The following is a 16,382-nucleotide window of genomic DNA, read 5'->3' on the forward strand; positions in this document are numbered from 1 at the left end:
CGGGGATGGACGCCCGCCGCTGCTGGCCGAGGGCCCCCTTGTGTGACGTGCCTTGGCCACGTGGCATTTCACGCCCCGGGTGGGAAGGAGAGAGGTGGGCAGTGTGGTGAGACCGCGGTCCCGGCCGCGTTGCCTCGGTGACGGTAGATCTAGAGTCGGAGGTGGCTTCTATACTGAATGAAGCTCTCTGTTTTGTTTCTGGTGCCAGCTGGTGATGCCGCTGCCGCACGCCTGCTTCTGCAGGCCCAGGGCTGGTCGCAGGCCATCTGCCGCCTCTGGTGGACCAGGGGCTGCGGGGAGAGCCGCCCCTTCCTCATCTTCCTCCGCCTCCACAGTTTGTCAGCCTTCCCAGGTGTATGACCTGATTGATGGCCACACCACCTGGCAGGAGTCTCGGTGATGAGGCACACGACATCCGTCTCCACTCCACGTCCATCCATCTGCCGCACTTGAAAAGGTTTCATTAGTAATTGGAAGAGACTCATTTAAAGCAGAAATGTAGATGCTTCCCATTTAGAAGATTAATTTCCCTCCTTTCATTTCAGTTTTGGGTTTCATAATATTAGAATTTTATGAGGACTTCATAAAATTTGGGGGAAACGTCCAGAGATTGAACGGAATTTAAAAATATTCGCACACTCTTGGTTATTGGAAACACAGCTAGCTGGCGGCTCCCTCCGACGGCGCGGACGCCCTGGGGTCACAGCCCTCCACACCTGCAGACTGTGGGAAAGCGGGACTAGGGTTTGGAGGTGACAGATGTTCTACCTGGAAGGAGGGCATGACTGGGGTCTCTGCAGGACCAACTGGTGGGGCAATAGATCAAAACCTCATGGTCAACCCAGCAGTCAGACGGGGACTGTGAGCTGCCATATGGCACAGAAGGCCAAGTGCACGTGGAGCCTAGCCACCTTGGGCTTCCTGTCTTAAAAGCAGCATTAACAGTGGGGAAGAGCTTGAGTTTGGGTTTCAGACATTTACTCCCTATTTGATTTTTCCCATTACCTAGTCTCACTAAACCTCAGTTTCTTCATCTATAAAATGGGCATAACAATATATTCCAGAGTAGGTTTTGGTGATAGTTAATGAGATAACGTGTACTTATTCTGCTGCCCCAGTTACGGTTCAGAAGACCTGATGGTACTATCAACATTTTAATCATAGGTGTCAGAGCTACAAAAGGCCTTAGCGAATACCTAGTTTAATTTCCTTCTTTATTTTTTCTCATGACAGAAAAAGTTATCTCAGTCATCCATCTGGGTTCACCTCTGAATCTCGGTTTCCTTGGATTAGATTTAAATGCTCTTTAGAATTTGTTTTTCTCTTATAAGCTGCTCAGAGCAACTATTAAATATAAAATTAGAAGTCTCCATTTTCTATAGACTTAAGTTTTTATCATCCTAAAATTAGACTTTGAAGAGAGGCTGAGGGTTATTTATTACTGGACGTGATGAAAAAGTTGAGTATGATTTATGACTTTGGAGTTTGGTTTGTTTTAATGGACTTCATGTACTGTACAGGGGTATTGGGCAGAGGACTGATCCATCAAATTTTAAAAATAAGCTAATTTTATGTAGGCTCTTGCCAACCCATTAGACAATGATAATTTTTTAATTGAGGAATATTTTAGTTAGAGATGGTCCCAGAGACAGTGACATTCAGTCTAGAACACTTTCTCTCCTGTTTTGTTTTGGGCCTTGGGCCAATGTAACTCCCAGAAATCCAGAAACTAAATTTATCCGTTGTTTCTAAGTGCTAGGTGGCTGCCTCAGGCTTCCACAAGCTAGTTGCTGTCCTCTTGGAGATTTTTGCTAAATTTATTCAACCTAAAGTAGAACTTGAGATCTGGATGTTGTAGGACGAGATCCCCCCACCCCCTCCCCACCCCTCCCCGGGACGGCATCCTTGTCCCTTTCTGCAGGGGCACCATTGTCACTGGGCATTCCCTGCCTTTCAGACCGAAAAGACTGGGCCAGAAACAACGGCCACCAGCTGGCCCCACCTTAGCTGTGCTGCTCTTCGCCAATCCCCGCAGAGTCCTGCTTCCCTTTTCCTCACCTGGTTAAGATGGGGGCTGAGGAAGAGATGAAGCTGGTTCTCCGCAGTCACTACGGAGGGGGAGCCCAGCGAAAGAACGGGAAAGCCTGCCGTGGGAGGGTATCGGTTTTCTCTGTCAGAACCTGAGACCCGGTCGATGTGTAAAGGTCTTGGAGCTCCCCTGCTCGATTTCTTCCTGAGGGTTAAGGTGGTGAACCAGACCCCAGGCTGGCTGGGCTGCCTCCGTGTGTGCAACTGCCGTTTGCGTTTTTAGAGTTCTTGTGATTACCCTCTATATAATTTCATGACCTTTATCTCTTAATAACACAATGAAAATGTATCCATTTTACTGCAGACCTATTAGAGTGGTAAGTCCTTCATTCAATTGTGTTGGTTTCCCATAATTCACTTTGTTGTTTCCTCATCTCAGAGATCAAAGTGGTTTCTAATTTTGGGTGCTCATAAATATTATTTGTTGACTTATCTTTGTGCAGAGAGAATTTTCTAAACGCTAACTTTATCCTTGAGAGAGATTGTCAGAGGTTCGTTTACAGGACCGTGTGGCATGAAGGTGTTTAGGTCTTTGTGTGTCAGGTCGCTTTCGAAAAAGACTCAGTGGCTGCTCTCACACTGCAAATGAGTCCTGTGTTACCTTGTCTCTTTTAAAATGGAGTATTATCGTTTTTAGTTTAGAATGTAAAAAAATTGTATTATTTCAATTTTATCTCTTTTCTGTTTTGTGAACTGTGTTCACGTGTTTGGGGTTAAAACAGCCTAAATAAGGGGTTGTGTAGATTTGAGCAATGATGCTAAATTGGTCATGGGCACTGTCTTAGCAATTCTACTTGGTTTTTTGTTATTTAGCTGTATGCGCTGTTTGTATATTCTGGAAGTTAAGCCCTTGTCAGTCACATCATTTGCAAATATTTTCTCCCAGTCCGTAGGTTGTCTTTCCGTTTTGTTTATGGTTTCCTTTGCTGTGCAAGAGCTTATAAGTTTGGTTAGATCCCATTTGTTTATTTTTGCTTTTACTTCTATTGCCGTGGGAGACAGCAGTTCCACTTGGATTGATTTCTTTGGAAGAAAGCTTTCGCTTCTTCTAAAACCCTGACCTGGTTTAGTTCTGTCATGTAACTGTCCAAAACAAACAAGCAAAACCTTTGAAAACAAGCTGGTGAAAGAGAAAACCCCACTTCGGGTTCAGTCTCATCCTGAGTGTTTCCCTAGTTGCAGAATACTGACAAAGCAGAACGTGCAAGAATTAACTCAGGTTCGCCTATGCGTTGCCTAATTTAATGCTTTATGTTGAAACTCAGTGTGGATCTTCAGAGAGGGATGCAGCTTGAATTTTCTCATGGGGAGATTCAGAGCTTCTTTTATTTGCTTATGTTTCCACTGACGGCGGCTGGGTGGCATATGGTGCCACCTGCTTCCCCGCACCCCAGCCCCTGCAGGAGTCCCGTGTGCACGCCTGCTTCTCGGCGCTGGTACCGTTTCATGGTTGAAATGCTGCGTGGGAAACACAGAGCAGGGAAAGCATTCTGCTGGGCTGCATCTTCCCTGATTCTGAAGTCGCTTCATCTCTGCGCTTTGCAGAGATTATTACCTAGTTAAGAAGGTGCAGTCCATGTGAGTTTGTGAATGCATCACTTCCCCTTTCTGAGTCACCAGCAGTAAAGTACAGGTTAGAATTAAAACAGATGGGGGAGGAAATGTTTTAACACGCTTCAGGGTAAATTAAGGAAAACATCGGAATCTAGATACATAGTGAGAAGGAAAATCAAGTCGGTTTAGATCTCACTGGCTTTCCCAGACATGCCAGAGTAATATATCTTAGCTCTTCCCTCCTTGCCTCTTTCTTTTCTTGAAATAATGGAGAAATTCTCCTATGATTTGGATGCTCCCTGTGTTCCAGGCATTGTGCTAAGTGTTGCAAATGCTTTATTAGACTTGGGCCTTACAGCAACCTCACGTTGAAGGAATTGCTCTGATTTCACAGATGAGGGAATGAAAATGGGCTACGGAAGTTAAGGAACAGATGTTACTTAAGCTATAAGGTGGCGGAGCCTGGATTTCTAGGCAGCCCTGGCTGATTCAAACGTTCCCTCAGCCATTCCTTGTCCTCTAACAGCTGGCCTCCATCGCCCTCAGGAACAACAGTGCTTGGATTCAAGGTGACCACAGGTTGCCCTCTCATTCCAGAATTGCTCTTGTCTGTGGCTGATGGGCTGGATCTTCACGTCTCCGCTCACTTGACAGGGCACACCAGCCCTGCAGTCCTTTCTTTTCAAGATTGCAAACAGCCCGCAGGTATCTCCTTCATCACATGAGCTCCACCCTCTGACCACATCTCACCAGCCGCAGGGAGGCTGGGAAATGGGTCCGTCCACTTCTGTGCCTGGAAAGAGGGAGGATCTCATTCTTACAGAAAGGAATAAGAAAGCACGGGGAAGGAAGAAACCACCGTGCGTAACCCTTCGACCTGAAATGAGGGAAACAGGCAAAGAATTTTCCAACATTCTCCCCCGTTTTCATCACTGATCAGACCTTTCTACCATCTTTTCTCAGTGTGGCACTAAACTGGCTAATTACCACCTTCGAGAGAAGGCTTGCCTTTGTTCAAGATGGGTAGGATGGTCCCCCCACCGCCAACTGTCCATCTGGAATAAACTTAAGACATAGAACTCATGTTCCCCTACCAGACACCTCCCTAAATAATTTAGCCTTGTCTCTCTTTTAATAATCAGCCCTAAAACTAAAGTCACTTACATTGTGTAACAATCTTATTGTATTCTTCATTATGCGATTCCTTCTCTGTTCTTGGGTTTTTTGTTCTTGCATATAAATTTGAGAATCAGCTAAAGTTTTACAAGAAACAATGGCCCCTGGAATTTTGATTGCAATCTATTCAAAAACTGAAATTCAGAAAAGCTAATTTATCTGAGGATACACGACCAGAAAGAGGTAAAACAAGCGATTGACCCCCAAGCCCACACCAGTCTAGGAAGGGGATCTGGGGCAGAAGCAAGCCCACCAGGGCCCGCCTGTCTGTGATCCCCCAGACTTCCTCTGTGACTCCTCTTAAACATCACAGTGTTGTGTTACACTCCTAGTATCAGCGAGGGTTTGACTAAAGGGTGTGCTGGTCCTTGGACTTTTGAAGGAAAAAAATCTTACTTTTACTTCCTAATGCCCTACTTCTTTTTTTAAAAATTGAAGCGTAGGTGATTTACAATGTTGTGTTAGTTTCTGGTGTACAGCGCAGTGATTCAGTCATACATGTGTCTGTATCTCTTTTCATAGTCTTTTTCATCACAGGTTATTACAAGATACTGACTATAGTCTTTCCCTCTACTAAACCGTAGGACTTTATCTGTTTTATGTATCTGAGTCCTCTGTCTGTGAGTCTGTTTCTGTTCTGTGAGTAAGTTCATTTGTGTCGTTTTTTAGATTCCACATAGAAGCGACCCCCTGTGGTATTTTTCTTTCTCCGTCCGGCTCCCTTCACTCCGCATGACTATCTCCAGGCCCATCCATGTTGCTGCAAATGGCACATCATGGCCTACTTCTGCCTGGAAACTGGGGAAGGCAGCGTTTAACTCCCTGCGTTTCCAGTGTCAGCTGACTTCCGTTTCTTAGTGTTCAGTCAGTAAAGCAAAGGATTTATCAGTTACAAGCACTAGGTCCCAGAAACCTAGTGAAGTATCAAACTTTTTCCGGCCAGACTGTCTGGGAGCTTTTAGTGGCTGATCCGAGGGCAGTGGATAAAGTAATGCATGTTCAACATTAGACTTTTACTGCTGCCAGACTGTAGCCGAGGTCCATCACCCCTGTTCATGTAACTCCTAAAAGTCAAGTGCGCTGAGGGCGAGCTGCCAGCTTCCTGCCTGTTCCTTCAAGAGAGACTGAGTGAAACTCAATCAGGACTGTGACAACCCAGAGATGCATCTGGGCAGTGCCGTCTGGGAAAGGTCAGAGATGGGGTCCTTCCGCCCCCACGGCATCCTGGTTTTGTGCCAGAGCGTTGGGGCTTCTGGAGACATGGGGTGTCTCAGCTGAGCTGAGCTGAAATCAGGCCAGAAGCACTTTCTGTTTCCTTCATAGAAACATAGGAATCATACAGGAGTACAGCGTGCCTTCCGGATAGTCTGAGCCAGGCTAATGTTTTAGGAGAACACAGCTGGTGACTGTCCTTGTGCCCGAGACTGTCCTCAGAACGAACCCCTGAGGCCCAGAAGCCGGCCCCGTTTCCCCACTCTGCGCAGAGTTTGGGATGACAGAGCTCACTGAAGTCTGCCCTGGTTTTGGCCCTGGGGGTCGTTTCTGGGCTGCTCTGCAGAGGGGAGTTCTGAGTCCAAGAGAACTGCCCACCTCACACCCCAGGTGCCCAACTGCCCAGAAAACTGCAGGAGAAAGAGCTGGGAGGTAAGACTGAGTTTTAAGATCAGTTACTGACTGTGGCAGCCTTAGGTGAGTCACCCAACCTACGGTCCCTTTCAGTTTCTTACTCTGAAAATTGGGGTGATGATAAGGCCCATGTCATGGGATTCATCTGAGGCTTAAAATGGGATAATACATGTGAGGCTGTCATACAGATTTGGGGGGATGTTATTAATAAAGACTGTAATGAAGTCTAAGGCCTCTCGACTGTTCCTGTTAGAAAGTTCACCTACAGATGGAGCTCTTCCTGAGTGGTCTGCAGTGACGTCCTGCAGTGACGTCCTGCTCCCAGGAGAAGTCGGTCTGCGGTGCCTCGTCCCCCCAGCCTGATTCTCGGCTCCCTCGGAGTATTTGAACCTCCTGCCTTTAGGCTGTTCCTCAAAGTCTTTCTTTGCCAAACGTACAGCTCTTCGATTATTCCGTTTTGGGGCTGGAGACTGATGAGAGGACTGAGAGGCTGGCTGCTGGGCACGTTTTGAGTTTCTTTCTGACTTCAGAGCTCTGAAGCATGCGCGTGGGCGTGGGTGGGGGTGTGTGTAGGTCAGGAGTGTTGGGGGGGTTCTCTGGCCTTCCTAGTTGGTTATTTGTTGTTTACTGAAATCTCAAAGTTCATCCCTTGTCTACCTCCGTTAAATCATTTCACACAATATATAGATTTGAAAACTAAGCTCCACCTCTGTGCCAATGACTGTTCCAAGGGCAGGGGAGACAGCCATGAGCTTCAAGGCAGCCACGTGCTCCCGGAGGAGCGCGAGTCCAGCGCAGGAAGGCGAACAGTTGAACCAGTAGCAACAGAGGGTCCTGTGTGGCAACAGGCATCACCCCCGGGGTGGCCCCCAATCTCTCCAGGGCAGGGGTGCATCAGGGAAGTCTGGAGATAAGGAGTGGAGGGAGAGGAGGGGGCTTGGTGGAGGCAGCAAGAAAGGCCCAGGGATTTGAACTCTGGCTGAGCGGCTCTCTGCAGAGGCAGGAGCTGTGGTCCCTGGCCAAGCCGCTCAGCCTCCGTGCCCTCCTCTGTATCATAGTGCCGGCCTCACAGGTGTGAGGACAATTAAAGGGACTATTTCCTTTTTTTGCATTTTTTAAAATTGAGGTGTAGTTGATTTACAACGTTGTGTTAGTGTCAGAGCGCTGAAACTGTGCCTGACACTGAAGAAGCACTATGTAAATGTTTGTGAAATAAAACTAAATTGACGATGTCACATATATGCAGAATCTTTAAAAATGACACAAATGAGCTTATTTACAAAAACAGAAACAGACTCACAGACATAGAAAACAAACTTACAGTTACCAAAGGGGGAAGCGGGGGGGGGGAATAAACTGGGAGTTTGGGATTTGCAGATACAGACTACTATGTACAGAATAGATAAACAAGGCCCTAGTGTATGGCACGGGGAACTATATTCAGTAGCTTGGAATTGCCTACAATGAAAAAGACTCTGGAAAGGAATATACATGTGTGTGCATCACTGAATCACTGTGCTGTACATCAGAGACTGACATAACTTTTAAATCAAGTATACTTCAAAAATAAGTAAGGAAATAAATGAACACACAATGTGTTTCATCTCGAGAGTATATTTTCCTTTTAAGAGTGTGTTTTTGAGAGCACATAGCATTTTTTCTAACAGTGAACATTGGTCTGTGTTTCAGGCGCATCCCTGAGTCCCGGGCCTTCTTCCCCTCTGGAGGTGCTGTCCTGCGGGTGTTTATCTTTCGGGGGTAAGAGCAACCGCACATCATGGACCTCGTGGGGTTGCTGAAGTCTCAGTTCCTGTGCCACCTCGTCTTCTGTTACGTATTTATCGCCTCGGGGCTAATAGTCAACACCATTCAGCTCCTCACGCTCCTCCTCTGGCCGATTAACAAGCAGCTCTTCAGGAAGATAAACTGCCGGCTGTCTTACTGCGTCTCCAGCCGTAAGATACTTAACGTTTCTCTCTCTGCATCTTCGCGGCTGGTGTGTGTGTCAGAATTAGGGCTTTATGTACAGGTTCGCTGGGCTTTCAGAGTATGCTGAGTTGTTTTGTTTTGGTTTGTTTCTGTTTGTTTTAGGTTTGAAATGTCTATTTTACCCTCTTAAAAATGATGATTTCTCTAGTCAATTTACAATGCTGTGTTAGTTTCTAGTGTACAGCATAGTGATTCAGTTATACATAAATATATATTTTTCATATTCTTTTTCATTATAGGTTATTACAAGTATTGAATGTAGTTCCCTGTGCTGTACAGTAGGACCTTGTTGTTTATCTATTTTATATATAGTAGTGTGTATCTGCTAGTCCAAAACTCCTAATTTATCCCTCCCCCTCCAAATTATTTTTGATTGAGTAATGCCAATAGCACAAAATTCAACAGGCACAGAAGGGTATCCTGTGAAAAGTAAATACACATTCTGTCTGTTTCTCTAGTTTTTCTTCTCCGAAGCAAGCAGTGTTAATGATTTCTTAGTGATCCCTACAGAGATTGCATATATGTGTGTGTGTATATATATATTATATATATATGCTATTTCTATAAGGAAATGCATGTGTATATGGCTCTTATGTTTGTACATGTGAACAGATGAGTCTGTGGATGCGTATAGTTACATAAGACATACACATTTTTAAAAACTAAATGGCAATATAATATATTGTTCTCTTGCTTTCCTTTAACTTTTTGAGCTAACTATAGATGCACATGCAAGTATGGGAGGTAATATAGAGAGATCCCATATACCCTTCACCAAGTTTCCCCCAGTGGTGACCACTTGCCTAACCACAGTATGGTGTCCCCACAAGAAACTTGACATTGACACCATCCACCAACCTTGTTCAGATTTCTCCAGTGTTATGTATAGTCATTTGTGTGTGTGTGTGTGTGTGTGTTTGATTTTACTAGACTATTTTAAACATGATGAGTTCAATTGGCCTGAATATCAAAAATAAAAATGAAAAAAGGTGAATCTGAGTATTGGGGTGTGTAGAGATGAGTTCAGTGTTGACTGACCAGAAATCTATACCCATTCTCAACACTACAGCATGCAGTGCATCATTACCAATTATATATATGGGTGTGAATATATTTTTTAAAATGAGCTCTCTCAGATTAAGCAATTTAAAAATCTGAGCTACCCTAGGTTATGTCAAGAGGCCAAAGTTCTGGATATCTTTTTGAAACCCCTTACATGAAGCAATCAAACTGGAATTTGGATCAAAATCATACAAGCTGCACACAGTTATCTGATTGTATTGCTACTGATTCAATGAGTTATTTTCTGAACTTCAAAATACTGTCTTGTGAGAAAAAAAATGATGGAGGCATCCTTATTCGTTATTTCTTTCACTGACTCAGAACTGACAAATACATCTGATACTATTTCTGATATGGTTTGTGTTCTAGACCTACTATGTCTTGCATTGGAGTGTTTTACATAAATGTTTTGAAAACGTTCATAAGATCATAAAGTTGTAATTGCAAAAAATGTATCTTTAATGCATGTCTGTGGCTCTTGGGTGCAGCCCCCCATGCAGTGCAGTAGTAGGTGGTGCAGATTTCTTTATCACACATTTCACTCTAACGTGGTCTCTAGGATTTAGGTGTCTATCATGGGTAGAAAAGGGAGCAACCTGTCAGCACAGGACAGAGGCAGTAGGAGATGACCCGAACTTGAACTGTTTGAAGAGAGAAGAGTTTGCATAATCAAGTGGAGATAATTGCCTGAGATTTATCATTTTAAATGTCTTTTTATGCTTAAGTGTCTGTTTGAACAAAACTTAAGTTGAACAAAGCAATTAGCATTGAAACTTGTATTTCAATTGAAACTTGTATTTATATCATTTGTGCACACCTGTGGAGATCCCCAGTTTGCAATTCAAAATCATGTCTAGTTGCATTGTCATAACTCCTTTTTAAATTTCAAACAGATGGTTAAGAACTGGATTTCTCATTTGGGGTCAAGAAATAAGAGATAGGATTTGGGAGTCCCTAAGAGTACTCTATTTTGCTTTTGGTAGGTAGTGGAGACATATGTGTCAATTTTCTTCTAAGGATGCTTTAGCCAACTTGTTTCTGGTAGAAATTAAGGTGAGTAACACATTCAGAAAGCAAGGTGGATTTTTTCAAAATTATTTATTGAAGTGTAGTTGATTTACAATGTTAGTTTCAGGTTTATAGCGAAGCAATTCAGTTGTACACATATATATATTTTTTTCAGATTCTTTTCCATTATATGTCATTATAGGAAATTGAGTGTGGTTCCCTGTGCTATATAGTAGGTCCTCATTGTTTACCTATTTTGTATATAGTAATATGTACCTGTTAATCCCAAATTCCTAATTTATCCCTCCCCACCATACCAGCCATAGTTTATTTTCTATGTCTGTGAGTCTGTTTTTGGTTTATAAATAGAACTTGTGTAATTTTTTTTAAGATTCCACATATAAGTGATAACATATGATAGCTGTCTTTCTCTGTCTGACTTACTTCACTTAATATGACAATCTCTAGTCTATCAATGTTGCTGCAAATGGCATTATTTCATTCTTTTCATGGCTGAATAATATTCCATTGTGTAAATATACCACATCTTCTCTATTCAGTTATCTGTCGATGGACATTTAGGCTGTTTCCATGTCTTGGCTGTTGTAAATAGTGCTGCCATGAACATTGGGGTGCATGTATCTTTTCAAATTATGGTTTTCTCTGGATATATGCCCAGGAGTGGTATTGCTGGATCATATGGTAAGTCTATTTTTAGTTTTTTGAGGAATCTCCATACTGTTCTCCATAATGGCTGCACCAAACTACATTCCTACCAACAGTGTAGGAGGGCTCCCTTTTCTCCACACCCTCTCCAGCAGTTATTGTTTGTGGACTTTTTAATGATGGACGTTCTAACTGGTGTGAGGTGATACCTCACTGTAGTTTTGATTTGCATTTCTCTGATAATTAGCAATTTTGAGCATCTTTTCATGAGCTTGTTGGCAAAGAGGATTTTTAAACATCAAAAATTAATTAAACTATTTAGAATGATGCCAGACGAAAGGTAAGCATCCAAGACCACTGGCATGTCCCCGCCCAGGGCAGGGCAGGGCAGGCAGCCTGATTTTACAGAAGGCTCGGAAGCACTTGCATCCAGGTACATCCCAGCTGGGCACATCCCACAGTGCTCTGTGCCTACTGCCCCGGGGGAAGGTTTCTAAGGAAGCAGAGAAATGTCACACTGCCTGTAGAGGGAAGGAAGGGCTTCTCTCCGGAGAAGCAGTTCTAGCTCCTGGGAAAGGAGAAGGTGGTGGAAGGGGCTTGGCTCCGGCACTCACTGTAGCGAGAGCGGAGCTCACCCGCACCTTTCCCAGCTTCTCCCTTCCTGGTACCCCTGCGTGTGTTAGAGCCAGGCTGTGCTCCTTCTTTCTGTCTTTGAACTTGATCTCTGCAGCTGATAGATTTCCTTGTGCGCTGAGTGTTTCACAACCACCACCAAAGACCTGTAAGAGGCAGACTGCTTGGGAATCTTTGATCGTCAAGGGTACCCTTGGGGTAAAAGATGGTCAGGCCCTTTCTGTTTGCTTTCACTCTCCTCCTCTTCCCTCTGAGTTAAGATAAAATCTCTTCCTGGGGTTTAATGAATCACCCTAAAGCTTAGAAAATCAGCAGCAGTCATTCAGCTCTGATTTAAGAAAAAAGGGCAGAGTGAATGGTTTCCTAGAGATTCAGATCCCCCTCCATCCCCCGTTCAATTTGTACTAACAGAGCTGTGTCATCATCACCCCACCTTTTTTTTTTTTTTTTTTTTTTAATGTTTGTCAAGGGCTTGTTGTTGCACCAGGTGAGTCCGAAGTAGTCAGCAGCCCGGGCAGGTAAAAGTCCACAGTGATGTAAAAGGCATGGAGATGGCGCGATTACTGGCACGGCGCACGCAGCGGAGAATCTTAGTCTGATGCTCAGGACCAGCGCCAGGAAGAACAGTTTGAGAGTTTATTTAATCTAGATGGCCGGCTTTGGGAGGGTGGTTTTATCTCATTTTTGCCTAGATTTGTAATCCCGGGAGGCTGAGACAGGCTGGCCTAGCACACTGAATGAGGAGGAGGGATGGAGCGAGCTTCTGCAAGGTGAGGAGGAGGAAGAGTTACGAGGCACAGCTGCGGAGTAGAATGTATTACCCTTCCTTGTGCAGGATGTGCCCCTGCGTCTCTAGGGAAAGGTGGCCAAGACCGGCTGGCTTGTTTTCCTTCCCCTCTGACACCGTGGGTTTAAAAAAAGCAGAGAAGAATTAGGAGAAACCTATCAACAGCAGAGATTTTAAAAAGGGAAGGGGGCAGGGAGGACTACAGCTGACCTTAGTGTTCTGTAAAGGACCGGTGACGCAGGACAACGTGGAGGCACCACTCCCCACCACCAGCCCGGGGCTCTGCTTCCACATTCCACGCTGTGGCTAACCTGCTGTGTGCGCTGAGTCTGCCACTTACTTTTTCTGGACCGTGATGCTCTAAGATTCAGTGTCGGATGCACAGGTCCACAAGGTGCCTCTAACAGGCAAGGGAGGGGTCACAATTTGGAGTGCTGAGACAGTGCAGGACATCCTGCCTCCTGCTTCAGGCTGTCACCTTGGGTGAGCCACACAGGCCCTCTAGTTCAGCATAGAGTGGCAGGACCAATCACTATGGCCAGTCAAAAAAACAGAATGAGGTGCTGTGTACAAAAGTGCTCCATAAATTGTTGAAAGTACATCAAATTTAGGATGAAAACTGGAGCCTGCGTCTATGGAGGAAAGGCGTGTGGAGGGGCGGCGGGCAGGCAGGGGTATCTTCTCTCTTCTCATTATGGACGTTAACTACTTGGTTAGGTAACTTCAAAAAATGAACTACATTTGAGTGAAGGTGATGGGGTGGAATTGACCACAATTCCAATTTTTGTTTGTTTGTTTGTGTACTTGGGAAGCTGTTTGCTTCCTTTTCGGCTCCTCCCCTCCGCTCCCCCTGACCTGAAGGTTCTTGGCCACTTCATTTGTAGTAGGTGGTGGTCGATGTGAAGACAGAAGCAGGCTCTGTTTCACCTACAAAACTGCTCACATGTTCTACCTTGAAACAGCTGTCAGTTTTCCTGCTGTAACAATAATACACATGTGCGATGGACCCCGGGATGCATAAGTCACTTCCAAGTTGTGACCTGAGGGCAGGGCCAGCAGCCCGGAGAGCCAGGCAGAAGTCAGTCTGTGGTCCCCTCTGGAGGGGAGGACCAGGCCGGTGACTTGTCAGTACAGCCTCAGCAGGGGTGTGCAGGCAGCGGGGCGCACGCACTGACGCCTAAGAAAGTGACCATCCGAGGTGTTTAATTCCCAGCTCCTGTCTGAGGCTGAAAACCACAGAGAGGGAGGCAGCTCTGTTCTCCCGAGACAGAACGACTCTTCACCCAGCCACAGCGTTCGCTGGCATTTTGAGAGCTGCCGGTCTTCCTCCAGCTGAGGGCCGGCCGGGGTGTTTTGTCCCCTCCTCTGGGCGGGGGCGCAGGTCCTTCCAGCACGAATCGGCTCACGTTCTTGCTCTTCATGACCCAGGCGTCGCCGGGTTGGTCTGAAGACCTAACAGGATGAACGCGGTGGAACAGAAGCACCTTCGGCGCGTGGCTCGGACAGTGGGTTGTTGCTAGCACCGGGGCCTCTGAATCCGCACTGTTAGGGGTGTCGCAGCTCCTGGTCTGGTCTTACATGCCTTCCTGTGTGAGCTCTTCTGATCCCTGAAACTGCACATGGGTTTGCTTTGCAGCCGCTGGCAGACGATGTCTCCAGGGATGGCTGCCAGGACCTGAACTTGAATTTCCTTTTTCTTTTGCCCAAGGCCCCCTTCCACAATTTCAGATCAATGCAGTTAATTGTAAAACAAAACAGACCTCCCCTTCTCTTCCTTTTTTTTTTTTTAAAAACAATAATCTCAAGTCCTGTCTGATGGCCCCTCCCCCAGGCTTGTGTCAGGAAGCAGGACCCGAATGGTGTGTGGGTGAGAGGCAGGTGCCTTCATTCTGCTGTCCCTGGTGCGGCGGGACCATGTGGCCTGCAGGTCCAGTGTCACCATTCACACCGCTTCACTAGCTCTCTGACGCTGCCCAGCTGACCTCCTCCCTCCCTGTGGGAGGTGCAGAGTTGGGGGCTTGGTGATTAATACCTGGCAGGGTAGGGGGCAGAGCATCTGCAGTGGAGCCCACCACCCCTACTCACCCAGAGTTGGTCCCTGGACCCCAGTCGGTGCCCCTGCATGGGGGGACAGCACTGGAGCAGCTTAGATGGAGGTGGAGATGGAAGGGGGTCCCCCACGGGGGAGGGAGGAGGGAACGCCCGATGAGCAGACAGTACTAGGAGGCCCCTAAGGTCTGTTGCTGGATTTCCTCTAGACTCTTCTCCCCGCTTCCTCCTTGGGCTGCCTTCCAAACGGAAGTCGTTACTGATCTATTTGGCAGGAGATTTCTCAGAGGCACGCAGCTCCCCTGAGAGCAGGCCCTGGGGACGCGATCCTACCTGTTTACCCAGAGGACGTGCACAGCTGGTGGGTCCTGAGGGGGCGGAGGGCGGTATCGAAGGGCCATGAGGCTCAGCCCTCCTGAGCTTTGTTTCTGAGCAGGACCAGGAAAAGCAGGGATTATGAACATAGCTGTGTGTCGTCAGGTGAGGGCCATGACTGGGTGTCCCCCTATTAAATGCAAACCCAGATTTGTCATAGAGTCAAAGAATGTGCGTGTCTGAATTTAATTTAAATAATACCAGAATGAGAGGCAGGAGAAAAAGCAGAGGATCATAGTGTGTACAGGGCTAAGAAGGGTCAGAGGTCTCACCTCTGCCCCTTTATTCCGTAGACGTTCAGTCAGCTAATACTTAGTGAGCGTGTACCATTGCAGACACTGTTTTGCGTGTTGGGCACAGAGAGGTCAAGTGACTTACCCAGGGTCACACAGGAAGCAGAGGAGCTGTCTAAGGCCAGGCCATCCGAGTGCAGGGCCTCTCTGCAGCACCGCCCAGCATGGCCTTGAGGTTGAGGAGCCAGGTTCCTGAGCTGAGGCTGCATGTCCACTGGCAGCTGTAGTCGGTGACATTCCACAGGGCTGCAGAGACAGGAAAGGAGACGAGTTATTACAGTAGGCAACTATTTTCGATTCTGATCATTGTAATCAGTGCAGTTTGTGGTGTTCATGATGTATTAGGCATCACGCTAAACCTTTTATAGCCTGACCTCGTTGAAGCACATAACCACTCTGAACAGGCGGGCCCCCATTTTGTGGATCAGTTACCGGAGGCTCAGAGAGGTCGGGTGACTTGTCTAAGGTCACACCGTCGGTAGGAGAGCTGAGATCATAGCATCCATTTTCCCACCACATGTTGAAACAAACAAAAGCGTAGGCTGTAAGAGGTTCTGTTTTCACACTCATGGCCGATGCTAAGCAGACATCTGCAAGGGTCAGCCCTGAGCACGTTAATTCACTGCAGGAGGCCTGTCACTGTTGAACACGGTCTTTAACAAACGTGCATTCGAGTTCGTTCTGGGGGATGGACACTGGGCCAGCACTTGGAGCTCAGGGGTGAGGGGAGCACAGCTGCCTTCGGAGGGGCCGAGTCTAGTGGGGAACGCATGGGGCACAAACCACTGCAGAGCAGCGGGCTGGAGTCAGGGTGGAGGTGCACAGGGCATACAGACAGTGCGTCCCAGGGAGGGCTGGGACTTTGTTCCACTGAAGCAGCGTCACGCTGAGCGTTACAGAATGAGGAGGGGTTGAGTTCTGCTGGCAAGACGGGGAAAGGTGGTCCAGTCTGAGGAAGAAGCATATTCCAGCATCACCCGAGGGCTGAACTGGTATATTCAGGCAGCCAGGTACCGAAAGGAGAGGGACCTACCACGTGTCACCATGACCTTGCTGAGTCAGGAGGCTGGAGCCCG

At 46.6% G+C, this 16,382-nt stretch overlaps 1 protein-coding gene across 6 annotated transcripts in view; it reads left to right on the forward strand.

The window, feature by feature from the left end:
* AGPAT4 (1-acylglycerol-3-phosphate O-acyltransferase 4) overlaps positions 1 to 16,382 on the forward strand; it is a 106,370-nt gene that overhangs the window by 24,794 nt on the left and 65,194 nt on the right. For all 6 annotated transcript variants that reach the window (XM_074368042.1, XM_074368047.1, XM_045524502.2 and 3 more), the window contains one exon: positions 8,134 to 8,399. In XM_074368042.1, the coding sequence (XP_074224143.1) occupies positions 8,222 to 8,399 (178 nt within the window). In that variant the 5' untranslated portion in view covers positions 8,134 to 8,221. The remainder of the gene's footprint in view (positions 1 to 8,133; positions 8,400 to 16,382) is intronic.

This window comes from Camelus bactrianus, chromosome 8, assembly GCF_048773025.1.
Source record: "Camelus bactrianus isolate YW-2024 breed Bactrian camel chromosome 8, ASM4877302v1, whole genome shotgun sequence".
NCBI lineage: Eukaryota > Metazoa > Chordata > Mammalia > Artiodactyla > Camelidae > Camelus > Camelus bactrianus.